Source organism: Siphateles boraxobius, unplaced genomic scaffold (assembly GCF_051911475.1).
Source record: "Siphateles boraxobius isolate OS27281-9 unplaced genomic scaffold, OSU_SipBor_1 9, whole genome shotgun sequence".
In the NCBI taxonomy this organism is placed as follows: domain Eukaryota; kingdom Metazoa; phylum Chordata; class Actinopteri; order Cypriniformes; family Leuciscidae; genus Siphateles; species Siphateles boraxobius.
The window spans coordinates 17,717,501-17,731,831 of record NW_027509219.1 but is presented as its reverse complement, the minus strand read 5'-3'; the positions used below and the strand labels follow the sequence as shown (position 1 = coordinate 17,731,831).

General features: G+C 38.3%; 1 protein-coding gene across 2 annotated transcripts in view; it reads left to right on the top strand.

The window, feature by feature from the left end:
• The first annotated feature begins 1,157 nt into the window (after nt 1-1,157).
• The window catches only part of syn1 (synapsin I), a 17,983-nt gene continuing 4,809 nt past the window's right edge, over nt 1,158-14,331 (top strand). Inside the window, exons 1-13 of one of the 2 annotated variants that reach the window (XM_077224432.1) lie at nt 1,158-1,641; nt 1,743-2,262; nt 4,767-4,824; nt 5,577-5,668; nt 6,094-6,250; nt 6,788-6,877; nt 7,968-8,030; nt 8,204-8,346; nt 8,457-8,531; nt 11,294-11,396; nt 11,496-11,627; nt 12,971-13,043; nt 14,194-14,331. The exon at nt 14,194-14,331 is cut by the window's right edge and continues 454 nt beyond it. In XM_077224432.1, coding sequence (XP_077080547.1) covers nt 1,955-2,262; nt 4,767-4,824; nt 5,577-5,668; nt 6,094-6,250; nt 6,788-6,877; nt 7,968-8,030; nt 8,204-8,346; nt 8,457-8,531; nt 11,294-11,396; nt 11,496-11,627; nt 12,971-13,043; nt 14,194-14,331 — 1,432 coding nt within the window. In that variant the 5' untranslated portion in view covers nt 1,158-1,641; nt 1,743-1,954. The remainder of the gene's footprint in view (nt 1,642-1,742; nt 2,263-4,766; nt 4,825-5,576; nt 5,669-6,093; nt 6,251-6,787; nt 6,878-7,967; nt 8,031-8,203; nt 8,347-8,456; nt 8,532-11,293; nt 11,397-11,495; nt 11,628-12,970; nt 13,044-14,193) is intronic. The other variant, XM_077224433.1, reaches the window with a different exon arrangement.

Below are 14,331 nucleotides of genomic sequence, written 5' to 3'. Positions count from 1 at the left end.
ACCATCGGTTAATGATTTGCTGAAGGCAGATCTGAATGCGAGCAGGCAATTGTAAGAAAGTTTATGCTGACCGTGAATGGAGAATCCGGCATACTTCCCCAAAAATCGAGTTCTGCCATTTTGATTAAAACTTACGAGGTCAAAAAAAAGTTAACTAACAAAAAATTAAATAATAAGATCTAAAACATACCAGTATGTTTTGTATATATATTGTGTTGCAATGGGTGGAGCCTGTAAACATTTCTCCATTTGAAAGTCAGTCTACTTGTCACACGGACTGTAAAATAGATTCAAATGTAATTTCATACCCAATTTAAAGTATGTGACTATACAGAAATTGACTTTCAAAATTAAATATTCCCTGGAGAAAAAAGTGTGACAACTATCCACGGTCTCTCTTATTAACAGCAACATTAAGAACATATAGATTCACTGTCCGTGGTGCTGAAATCACATACAGGAAGGAGTATGTCCTCAAGAACTGTCCAGAGTACTGAAAACCCATCCTTGCTTTTCAAAGATGGAAATTACATTTGGAAATGTCTACAATTAAATAAAATGTAAAAAAATCATCATAATATGCAAAACTATATAAAACAATTATAGTATACTATTAAAAAATACCTAGGAATATACTTTTCAACAATAAGTTATACATTTATTATTGATTTTTCAAATGTTTTCATTGAGTCTCCATATATTAAATAATAAATTGGCATCAGGATCGGAAATTAACCGGGTTAAGAGCAAAAATGCAACAGAAAGTGGAAAAATACCTAAAATGTTTACAGAGTAGACAAAACGTCCTGAACTGAAGTAAATCCTCAGTTTTTATGTAGCCTTTCTTCTATTCTAAGTGTCCCTTAAAATCAATTTCAAGGTGCAAAATGTGCCCTTGATTAAAAAAAAGATTATTTCTGACACTCCACCAACATCATCCTTTAACTACATTATTTGCAAGTTAATTTTTTGTACAATATATTCAAGACGAACAGTCCTATAATTAATTGTCAATTGTCTGAGATTGTTCTTACTTGCAACACCCTATAATGTACAAGAACAGTCCTAAGGGAACAACCCTTAGGTGTGTTGCTCAAGGGCACCATGGTGACAGTTCAAGAATCGCCATCTGCAGAGTTTGAACCTACATCCTTTTTGTTACAAGCTGTTTAATCGCTTGGCAGTATCACCCACTGCCAATGATGTCTCTCTCTTCTTTAAAATGAACACAAGCACATGGTAAAATCGTCTTTTCTTCCCAATCATCATAAACGCATCTAAACAATTATATCCCGGACCTGTCCCGTGCGTAAAGAACGTGCGCAACGGGAGAAAGCGGTAATGGGTCTGAACAAACGACCAGGGGAAAACACTGGGCGGATTACAAGGATTGGATGGCACGACTGATGCAATCCCTGCATCCTCCGAAGCCCCAACCGGATCACAGAGAATCTGGCCGGAGATTGTGCCTCACCGAGTTACATATATGACAATTACTACCTTCACCGAGCGAGCACACTTTGAAAGAGTGCCTCTCCGTTAGGATTGTTTTTCTCCACGCCCGTGGATTATCAACATCATCAACATAAATGAAAGGAGCTTGATTCGCAATGCCAAGTGTTGAACAAGCTTCTCAGATATGTAAGTCAATCAAACACAATGATTACGAGCATTTATTTATTTATTCATATTTAATCTTGATCTCAATAAAGCGTTGATTTGATATCTTTCATTTGTTGCAGTGCTGCTCTGCATGCGTGAAGCACGACCGTTGCTTTGAGGTGAACACTGAAGATTTGCGTATCGACTCGTTTTTGCGTCTCGTTTTAAACAGAAACACTCGGTTGCATCCTAGATATCAGTTTTCTATTCGTCTTGGATTTTTTTTGATTTTTTTTTACGTGCAGAACCTACAGGGAGGTAATTTACCGTCGCATCCCCTTTCATATTCAACATGAATTACCTGCGACGTCGCCTCTCGGACAGTAATTTCATGTCCAACTTGCCCAATGGCTACATGGGCGATCTACAGCGGCCAGATTCACCGCAGCAGAGCCCAGCCCCGGAGCTCTCGCCCGGCTCTCAAGAGAGGCGTCAACCCCCCAGCCAGTCTACGGGCGCCGGCTTCTTTTCCTCCATTTCCAACGCCGTCAAACAGACCACCGCCGCCGCTGCCGCCACTTTTAACGAGGCCACCGAGAGAGGAATCGGCTCGAGCAACGCCAAGATCCTCCTGGTCATTGATGACCAGCATACAGACTGGTAAGATCCTAAGGAAATCTCAGCGTTTTGAATGCGACGTAATGGCTTGTAGTTTATGAACAGATTATTTGAGAGTATCAGAGGTGTTGTTTCATCCTCGCACCTGAGGTGCAGCTCGTGCAAATACAGGCCAAAAGGAGTCACTAAAATGTCGTGACTCATTAGTCCATGGGCCTTTCTGGCACGCGCGCCCGTGTAGTTGTGGGTGTGCCCGCGCGTGCGTTTGTGCGCATTACAATATTCAGCCTGGGACAGTTAAAGGAGAACTCCGGGCAATTTTTAAGTTGATCTTGATCGTTATACCTTTGTGAGTACTGTCTATAGAAAAAAAAAAAAAAAACGAACCGGATTGGTGCTTGCAACATGGAGCTTTTCCCGCAAATGCCCAGAGGTCCCACTCAGCTAAAACGGCAGTTATGGGGGCATATACATAAAGAGTGTCTTTGTGCCTCTTAACAGACACAAAATGCAATTAAAATGTCTGTCCAACATGAACAGGGCCCTTGCATGTGAACAAGATGCGTTTAGCAACTTAGCCATTGATTAAATTCACCTAAATAGTGTTTTAGACGACTAGCTGTAGTCTTGCGCTGAAGTCCCGTGGGAACTCAGTTGTTGTAGCCAAAGGTAGGCCTAAATATCAGTGTGTAGGTGAAGAAGAAATGGTTCGTGTTTGTGCCGTACAAGGATGACTACACAGACACATCACAGCGCCCAAATGGAAGGATAAATAAAGTTTACATTACCTCCAAAGTGGCTGCACACGTCTTCTTCCATGGAATCGCTTTTTTCTTCAACCGGCCCTGTTGTGTTGTGTCTGTGTAATCATCCTTGTCAAAGTGTTCGCTGCGAATGCGGTAATCTTTAGCGCGTACTTGTATGGGAGTTTGCGCATCAAGTTGAAGTACAACTAGCCACAACTGCAGAATCTCGAGGTCATGGAAAGGAAGACGATGAAAATAAGTTTTTGTATTTTCGCTTTCTGTTGCCATATAATTCGGAACGACACAAACGCGAACCATTTCTTGAACCGGTTCATTGAAACGAACTGTCCGAAAGAACCGGTTCGCGGAAAAGAACCGGACTTCCCATCACTACTATTTACCTTTGGCTACAAATGAGTTCCCACGGGACTTCAGCGCGAGACTACAGCTAGCCGATTAAAACACTATTTAGGTGAATTTAAACAATGGTTAAGTTGCTAAACGCATCTTGTTCACATGTAAGGGCCCTGTTCATGTTAGACAGAAATTTTAATTGCATTTTGTTTCTGTTAAAAGGCTGAAAGACACTCTTTATGTATATGCCCCCATAACTGCCGTTTTAGCTGAGTGGGAGCTCTGGGCATTTGCGGGAAAAGCTCCGTGTTGCAAGCACCAATCCGGTTCGTTTTTTTTTTCTATAGACAGTACTCACAAAGGTATAACGATCAAGATCAACTTAAAATTGCCCGGAGTTCTCCTTTAATGGAGAAGCCGTGAGATTACATTAGCTGTTGAGTCCAGATTAAAAAGGCCTGTGTTTTTGGGTTTCAGAGTATACTGCATCTGCTAGTGAAAACAAGTAATGTTATCACAAAGTCGTTGAAAATGACAATTGAGGCACTTTTGGAGTCATCACATATTAAAACCATTTGGGTAAATTCTAGGAACTCTTGCCAGGGTGGATCAAATGTCTTGTTTTATACTCAAGGAACTAAATATATTTTCAAGAAATATTTATGTCAAGCGCCAGCTTATATGTTATAATTAGGTTAATGGATTGCCAGTCTTTAGGGTTCTTGTAAGAACTTATGGGTTCCTCAGAGAACTGTCCTTTTTTGCTAGGATGCCTGGAGGTTCTCGAGAGGTTTCTTTTGGTATGGCGATCTAAGGAACCTCACATGGTGCCTCAAGTGTCTTTACAATTTTAATGTGTGTGATGTTTCTCTCACTGTTTCCCTGTGAGGGCTAGTGACACATTTACTAGTATAATAAAACCAACATCATGAAAAACTTAATTTCATGTGCATTTTAGAAACTTTTTAGAGGAAACAACACTTCCATCCATCCATCCATCCATCCATCCATCCATCTGTTTAATTATTTAGTGGTCAAAAACAAAGCTGCATGGAATATTTTAACATAGAGTAATTAGTTTAGTTATTTCATATGGTCACCACTATACAGATGTGAAATTATATGTCTCTGTGTATAAACATACAGGATTTACAGGACAATAATCTGTTTTTTTAGGTTAAAAAAAGTATAATAGTAGCATATAAATATAGAAATATTATGACAGTTTGAGACGCATAGCATAAAAACAAAGTTTCAGACATTGAAACGAAACTCCTCAGCCTCCCCTTCTCAAAGAATTCATGCTTAATAAATGATTGAAATACATAATTCTCACACGATTTCACTGTTGCATAATCCAGTTTGGACACAGTCTAAGTGTTTTTGTTAACTATGACTCACAAGAGTATAGATATGTTCTTTATTTTTTGATCTTTCTTCCTACAGGGGAAAGGTGTTCAGAGGAAAGAAGGTTCATGGAGAATTTGAAATCAAAGTAGAACAGGTGGGAAGTTTTTTTGAATTCTTTCAAACTACCAGAGTAGTACAACTCAACAATGTGCATGTATAATGAATTAGATGTTGCCAAAACACATTAACTAGCTAAAGATTATTGTCATCAATCTGAGAGGAAATTGCATTACAGGGCCTTTGTCATTTCTTCAGTGGGATTTGTTTGTGTTTTTGAAATGGGATAGGAAAATATATCAAAACTGTCCCTAGTAATGAAATGCAAGATCTAATCTATTCTTGAGGAGGATAAAAGAAAATTAATTTGTTCTGTCAATGAATATTGTCCTTTTAAATAATTAGTCACGGATTTTGTTAGCAGCTTTACAATAAACCAAAAGTAATTTCTTCCAGAAGAAATATTTTTATTGAACAACTGCTTGCATTTATGATTGGTTAGAGTTTAAATGTAATACTGTTAATTATTTATGACTTTGGCAACATACTGGAATAACAGACAGAAATACAAAACGATTCGTCACGATACAAAACGAAAACACTTTTTTTTTAACATTTCCACATTTGTGTTTTGAATTTTTAATGATATGTCAGTCAAAAATCTTGTGTTACAAGGAAATATGCATGGTATTCTTTAAAAAGCCCTTTTTGTTGTTTTAAAATAACCACACTGGCAACACATTGCAGGCCTCGGGTGCTGTTTTAGTGTATATGCTTTGACAACAGCACTTTATTGATCAGACGCATTGATCCATTTATTCCATCTGGTGATTTCTATTGATTTTCAAGGCTGAATTCTCGGAGGTCAATCTGGTGGCTCACGCAACGGGAAGCTATAGCGTGGACATTGAGGCCATTCGCAATGGCAACAAAATCACAAAGTAGGTTTCAGATCTGTTTAGAGCTCTTCCAGAATGTTTTCTTTATTGCACAGATAAACAATGTAATTCAGTGGGTTTTACTTTGTCTAATTCAGTTTGCATTTAATTATAGAAATATAAAAAGATGTATGAGAACAATTGATGTATGTTAGGAATATTTAGAGCAGCAATCAAGATGATTAGTCGAAGAAACTACGTTTACTGTACATTCTACTGTATATACACTTTACAGACAGACAGATAGATAGATAGATAGATAGATAGATAGATAGATAGATAGATAGATAGATAGATAGATAGATAGATAGGAAATCACCTTTGTTCTTGAAATGAATAATTACTGGAGCCGATCAGCAAGATATGACACCTTCATATATCACATTATTTGACTGATAATAATTACCAACATTGCTGTGGTCATTTAGGTGTTTCAAGCCAGATTTTGTGATGGTCCGACAGCATGCTTTCAGCATGGCCAAGAATGGCGACCACAGGAATATTGTGATTGGACTTCAGTATGCTGGTCTGCCCAGTGTCAATTCTCTTCACTCTGTCTACAACTTCTGTGACAAACCATGGGTGGTGAGCACTACACACATCAGTCCATACTACTCAGCCATTTAAGGATGTTCTCATAAATCCAAAAAAAAGGAAATATTCATTTATTTTGAACATGTTACCATTCATAAGAAAATTAAACATTTTCAGATATGGGATTCCCATGGTCACGCAGAATAGTGTTTTCCAGGCCTGAAAAAACTATGGAAAAAAATAAAATCTTTAAAGACCTGGACATTTCTAAAGTGAATATACATTTGTCTTGAGTTGATGCTCTGCTGTAAAAAGTTAATTGGCTTTATACCGCTTTTGTATTGTCAGAAATATATAAATTGTTTTCTTTAGTTTGTTATTTACAATGAATTGGGTCAAGCTGGTTCACAAATGCAAATTGGCATGAATCAGATTGATTTTTAACAATCGATCAAGTTAATTTGACAACTTAAAGGTCATGCAAAAATCCTCCAATTTTTACCATTGAATGTCCTTAATTATTGCTGCATAATATTTGTCTCTATATGTGTATGCATGTATGTTTGTGTGCGGGTCGCCATGCATCAGTTCGCTCAATTGTCCAGATTGTACAAGCAGTTGGGTCCAGAGGAGTTCCCACTGATTGACCAGGTTTATTACCCCAACCACAAGGAGATGGTGAGTGTTTACCATCTGTTCCTGTCCCTTCTCACCAGTAAACCCTGAGCTATAGGGCTCTAGACGGTCCCACTGGACCTAGTACAAAGCTCCCATCTGTGGCAGGGACAGCGGTGCCTGGATGCAGTAAATAGTAAAATATACAGGGCTCATGCATATTCAGTGCCCCAGTTCAGCATTGCTCCACTCAACTTAGCTCTGTCTAGACTGTAAATTTCATAAATCTCAGACTAGTCATCATGGTTCTTATAGACATAGATCAGGGTTTAAAAGGAGAGGGAGGCTTGCTGCAGTGCCACCAACTCCTTCTATTCCTGCACTGCAGGCATCTTTACACAAAAATGATCCCAGACACACTCTCTGCCAGAATGTTTTCCTCTCTCGCTGGCCTTTTTCTAAGATAATGCACAGCAGACTTAGACATCATTTTGTGGGCTCATTTTGTGCCTGAGCAGGAAGATTTTGCTCTCGCATTTCTCCAAGTGCAGCAATATAAAGAAGATGCCTATCAAGCAGCACTGAGACTGCAAATACAACATGTTCTACCATTAATAAACGGTTCAAAGTAAACCAACTTTATGTTGGTGTTGTTTCTTCCTAAATTATTCAGTCGGATAATAAAAATATCAGGTCAGTATTGTGTATTAACATTTGCAATAAGAACATGGTTGAGTAATGGCATGGATAGAATTCTATACATTCTTATGTTGCCCATTTATTTGACCAAAAATACAGTAAAACTGTGAAATATCATTACAATTTAAAACTACTGTTTTCTACATTAATATCTTTTCAAATGTAATTTATTCCTGTGATGCAAAGATGAATATTCAGCATAATTTCTCCAGTCTTTAGTGTCACATGATCCATGATCACAATGTTGAAAACAGCTACTTAATATTTTTGCGGAAACAGTGATAGATTATTGTCAGCATTCTTTAATTAATAGAATGTTCTAAAGAACAGCATTTATATTTGAAATAGAAATGTAGCTTTATAAGGCATGTTTGATCAATTTAATGCATCCTCAAAGAATAAAAGTGTTTTTTCTTAAAAAATTGCTTCATATATCTATCTCTCTTGTCATTAGATCACTACACCTGGCTTTCCTGTGGTAGTGAAGATGGGTCATGCTCACTCTGGTATGGGAAAGGTATGACTGAAATCCTTTCCTAGACATTACTGCCAAATGCAATTTTTAAAATATATGATAAAAATTGTATTCATTACATTGTATTTATACTACTTGTATCTATATTATTGAATGGCCTGTTTGGTCTTTTTATGGTTAGAGCAGTATCAGTGCAATTTAAATTCTCTGTCCAGGTCAAAGTGGACAATCAATATGATTTCCAAGACATTGCTAGTGTTGTGGCTTTGACAAAGACATATGCCACATCTGAACCTTTTATCGACGCCAAGTATGACATCCGAATCCAGAAAATTGGTGACAATTACAAGGCATACATGTAAGAGATTACAACTACATTATTGTTCTCAACAGCATGATATAATCTATGGTTTTAGCAACATCATAGGAACTGATTTTGAAACAGTTTGCTGTTGTGTTATTGGACAGGAGAACATCTATATCTGGCAACTGGAAGACCAACACAGGTTCAGCCATGTTAGAGCAGGTGGCCATGTCTGACAGGTACACAAGTCTTAAGGATGTTCTTTCTGCCATGATACAAGACATATTATTCAGCACCTATAACATAACATCAGATAACATAGATGTTTGCTTGTCTAAAAATGACATATTTTTCATAATTTAACATCTTATGTATTATGCATATGCTAATAGCTCTTCAGCTGCCTCCGTAGACAGCATTATGAGACATTAAATGGTAAGATACCTCATTTTAGGCAGCATTGCATTTTTATTCAACATGGCAGATGAAACAATAGAAATGTTGAACATATAATAATATACTCATGACTTTATTATTATTTCATGCCTTTATTGAAATCAATTGTGCGTTGGTGCTTTTCACACTAGTTGCTTCCAACATTAAGTGTTCCAAATAAGCCACTACTGATTTTCCATTTCAGTTAGGATACAGTAGGCAGCTGTCTATGTATACAGCAAGACAACTCAATAAAATTTGGAACATAACTTTATTATTATTAGGCTAAATGATAAAATGCAAAAATAAGAATAATAAAGCTCTTTGTTTGCTCCCTGTATCATGGTTAGGTTCAGTTATGTTAATTCTCATATTAACATATTTAATATAAGAATATGTTAATATATCCATCATTATAAGTTAGTTTGGTTCAGCTGTGTTTAATTATCATCATTGTGTATATGTTCTTCCTGGTCACTCAGTGTTTGTCCGGTTTTGTTCGTGTCTCGTGTAGCATGCTGTTCCGCATGTTATCTTCTGTTACCTTAGCGTTATAGAATACCAGACCCAAAATGGACTATGCAGCTCAGTTCACTGCAGTGGCTCGTACGAGTCAGAACTTTTTTGTTTTTGCTGAGGGATTTTTTTTCTTTCTCTCACCTGCCCCTACGACGACGAGACCCTGAAGTCACTGTTCTGGATCAGGGCAAATTACCATCATCCTCTTGACCTCCCAGACACCACCAGATTAAACTGAGAAGCCATCATCCGGTGTCTGGAGAATGTCTATCCCCGGTCCAGAACACAGCCGGACCCAGAGCCTATTTCACCACTGAAAAAGAGACTTGCATGGACTATACATTACCTCAACCCTTCCAAGATTCCATCAGCCTCCATCGCCGACCTTCTCAGCCAGTCCTCCAGCCCCATCATCTCCTGGAATGCCTTGCTGGGACGTCGAGCCTGAGGTGGAGCAACCTCCACCAGCGCCTGAGTGAGTGGATCCTGTGACTCCGCCTCCGGCCTGTAATCGAACCTCTGCCCTGGCTCCTCCCACCTTCAGCTCTATCAGCCCCCCTCGGCCTCTCGGTTCAACCGGGTTCCTTTGTCCCAGTGGCTCCCCCTTGGTCGGTCGTCACACCATCTCCACGCCACGAACTTGACGATCTCCCGGGCTCCTCCTCCTTCCCCTTCTAACTCACCTCGGTCCTCGAGTACTCTGGCTCCTCCTTTGACAGTCATCGCCACGACGATGCCTAGGCCTCCGATGCCAGCGATGTCACTACATCAGCTCTCCATCTGTGCCCTGGGATCCATCGGCTCATCCTCCGCCAGATGTCGACAGTCCCGTCAACACCTTGGCACCTCCCTCCCTTGTCGTAACTGCCAGGCTCTCGGTCCGGGCCGTCGCCATCCACTACCATCGCTGCCAGGGGATAATTGTCTCCCCATCAGCACTCCTCCGCCGCCACCTACTGTCACCACACCTTCGCCACCTCTTTGTCCACCTCCAAAACCCCCTTCATCCCTCCCTCACCTCATCTGCTTTTACGGCACGAGGTCGTGCCTGGTCGGAGGGGCGTGTACTGTTACGACTAGCTTCAGTTACGTATGTTCATTCTTAGTTCCGTTTTCATGGACTTTTAGTTTATTCATTACATGTATTCCCTTGGTTGAGTTCCCGCCTGTCTTCCGTCTCCATCGTCACACATCATTATTAGTTAGTTTGTATCAGCTGTGTCTTTATTATCATCATTGTGTACATAGGTTCTTCCTGTTCACTCAGTGTTTGTCCAGTATTGTTTGTGTCTCGTGTAGCATGCTGTGAGTTCTGCTATCTTCATCTTCTTCTTCAATTGGACCTTAGCGTTACACCTCGCTTGTTTGCAGGGCTGCACAATTTGGCCAAAACTTGTGATTATATATAAATATGACTTTATTATTTAGTAAACATATTTAAAAAATGACTTTTACTGTAAAATAAAAAATATTTAAGAAACATAATAACATACAATACTAATATTTAAGGCTGTCTTCATTTCTTAATTTTCAAATGATACACTCAAGGCTTTTATTTATAAGTGTTATAAGCATCAAAAACCTGGAGCGAATGCAAATGCAGAGATGTGTTTGTGTGGAGCAGCATTTACTGCAAACCACGCCTCTCTGAGACACTGAAAACACCAGATCATGAGTTGCTTGTGTGTAAAAGAACACAGTGCTGTGCTTCACTCTGAAACACGAAGCTCATATATTTATTTCGATTAATCATGCAGCCCCAATTATCATAGTGATCTAAAAGTCTTTTACATACAAAAATTATTACACTTACACTGATTAAATATTACACATTCTTCTTGAAACTTGACTTTTTTTCAAACAAAAATCAGTTTAGTTTGCTGTAAGAGGCTTTTCAATCAAAACTGTCGATGATACCAAACCAAATATTAATGTCTTGCCCTGCAGTAATCCTGAATCCCTTGTTTACTCTGGGCAGTGTGTTGTCAGTGGGTGGATGCTTTTAGTGGAATGCACAAGGTCATCATTTGCACTTTTTCCCCTGTAGGTATCGTATGTGGGTGGACGTATGCTCTGAGGTTTTCGGGGGTCTTGATATATGCGCTGTAGAAGCATTGCATGGTAAAGATGGTCGAGATTACATCATAGAGGTAATAACATCTGCAAAAACAGGCAGCTTTCAAAATAACTATGAAATACCCTTAGTGCCTCAGGCAAATTATTTGTGTGTGTGTATGTGTGTCTATCAGGTGGTGGGCTGCTCAATGCCTCTCATAGGAGACCAGCAGGATGAGGACCGGGCTCTGATGGCTGATCTTGTTGTGGCTAAAATGAACCAGACCATGTTACACACTTCATCTCCCACTCCAGTCCGTTCTCAGGTTAACACACTTGCTTCAAAACATCCTCATATATTCTCAACCCAGGCTCATTGAAGAAAAATGATTTCTGCAAAATATTAAGTTGCTTCTTGCACGGTTCGTGACACTCTCAAAGTGAAATGTCCAGTGAGTGGTGCTAAAAGTGAGTTCAGTTTTATCCAAAACAGATGAACGTGAATCTGTTAACGTTATTACATTGGTTGTTGTACGTAATGTGGGAGTTTGGAAATGAAATATCCGGTGAGTGGGGCTAAAATGTATTGTTTTAATGCATTTGAAAATAACGTGGCAACTATTTGAACCCTACCGTAAACCTAACCCATAGTCTTTAAAACAAATGTGAGATAAAAAAATGTGCAACCATGGTATTTAAGCTTTCTTAAACAAGTCTTTCAGTTCTTTTATCATAACTATTTTATCGTGGCTGTACTAATTTAGCTACTGAGCAAGTTTACTACATCAGAAAAGCCATACATATGGAGCTGGTTATGTCATGAAAACATCAAATTAGTTTACAAATAATGCACTATAGTAAAAGTATTTTTATTTCATAACATATTATTGTGCAAGGTACTGTGAGAAAATAAGCATTTATTAATGAATAATGCCCCTGTAATCATCATTTGTGTGAAACTCAATACATTTTTTATATTCTCATGAGATTTTGAAAAAGCTCTGCTCTATGTCAAAAAATCAAAGTTTAAATTTTAATGAGCTACGCGGTTATAATGTGGTTGCTATTAGAATATTCCTATTGCCTGATAGCATATGAACCTAAAAACATGCCTACAAAAGCTTTAATTTTTGGTTATGCTGAATTCTGCTGAATAATACATTAAAATGGTGGTTTCCACACACCAGATATTATTATTGTCAATTTAGATTGCAGTGCAGAGACTGCTTTTCTCCATTATTCCCAAAGCCGTGATTGTAATGATTCATAGTCACACAGATGGGAGAGAATAAGAGTGAGAAATGATTTTAATGCATAAGCTAGGGACTCAAACAACATCTCTCATCACTGTTCTGCGTTAAATCACTTGGTTTAATTCCCTCCACATTTGTGCTAAACTGATTGCCTGAAGATTAATGACTGCAGGTTTTGTCTACATCAGCCATTTATTTATGTTTCGAGAAGGATGTTCAGCAAATTTTGACATTACAGCTGTTTAAAGATCTTATTTGTGACAGAATAAAATAAACTTTTTAAAAAAAATGGCTAAACCTAAAAATACTAAAACTTGCACTGAAAACTCATGGAGGCCAGCATTCTGTTTCAATGTGTTTGAATGGTAATATCTGATATGCTCTATATCCCTCCCTATGTCTGTTTTATATTTTAGGTCCCGGCTATTTCACCTCAACCCGTCTCTCAGTCTAACGTCCCACAGTCACAACAGCGCCCTCCTCCACAGGGTAAGGGATTACAATATTGCAATAATGAAGCCAACCTTACAGGGATAGTTTACCAAGAATGAAAATTCAGTCATCATTTACTTACCTTTGTGTCGTTCCAAACCTGTATGACTTTCTTTCTTGCGTTAAGCATAGAAGGAGAAATCCTGAAGAATGTTTATGCTGCATAATACAGCATACATAATATGAAAGTGGATTTTTACGGCAAATCTCCAAAAAGGTCATAAGTGCACTTATAGGGTATACGTAGTTCATTCAACTTATAAGTCTTATGAAGCCATACAATAGCTTTATAGGGGGATAAGTTAAAATATAAGTTATTATTTGCTCCACCTTCCCCAAAGCTTTCAAATCTCATTTGCATTTTCAAATAAAGAATTTCTCAAAATTGGTTGGATAATTTAGGAAATTTAAATTGCCATAAAAAAACGGTCTCACTGATGGCATGCAAATGTATGTGTCGGTCTGAACATATGCATTAACAGTTGTTGATTCAAATTTTAATGTTTATCGCACTGAATTTTCATGACAAGAATCCTTTAGTGTGAACAGGCCTTTATGGTACAAATCACAAAACACTTTAGACATGCAGCAGACAGAAACAAGGTCATACAGGTTTGGAATGACAGGGTAAAGAAATTAAGACAGATATTTCTAAATATCAGTAGCTCTCTGATAACTGTATATTTTAATTGTTGCCTGCCGCTTCAAATAGTTTTACCTGTCAAAAACAGAAAAACTGCAAACTGGTATTATTCTAATTCATTATCACAATCACAAACACATTGGTTTGTTGCTCAAATAGTATATTGTTTACTGCAATTCATTATTCTAGCTATGTACCTATAGTGGCTAATAACTCAGAAGTCTCAAATATTAAAAACAAATGATTCAGAAGTAATAAATGTTGAAAACTTTTTGTTCTGCTTAATAGTTTTGAGGAAACCATGCTATATTTTTACAAGATTCTTTGTTGAATAGAAAGTCTAAAAGAACAGCATTAATTTGAAACGAAAATCTTTTGTAACATTATAATGTCTTGAATCGGAAGTCTCGCACATTTAAAGAAAATGTATGCTTATTTTCGTATGGCAAAATAAGGTGGATATTCCAACCATGTTTACTCTGTAAAAATGAGCTCTGATTTTAGGAGGTCCACAACAAGCAGCTGTAAGCGCTACTCCTGCCCGTCAAGGAGCTCCACCGCAGCAGCGGCCCTCTCCTCAGGGCCAGCCCCCTCCCCAAACCCAGTCTGTGACCAGCCCTAATGCTCAGAACCCCCCTGCTC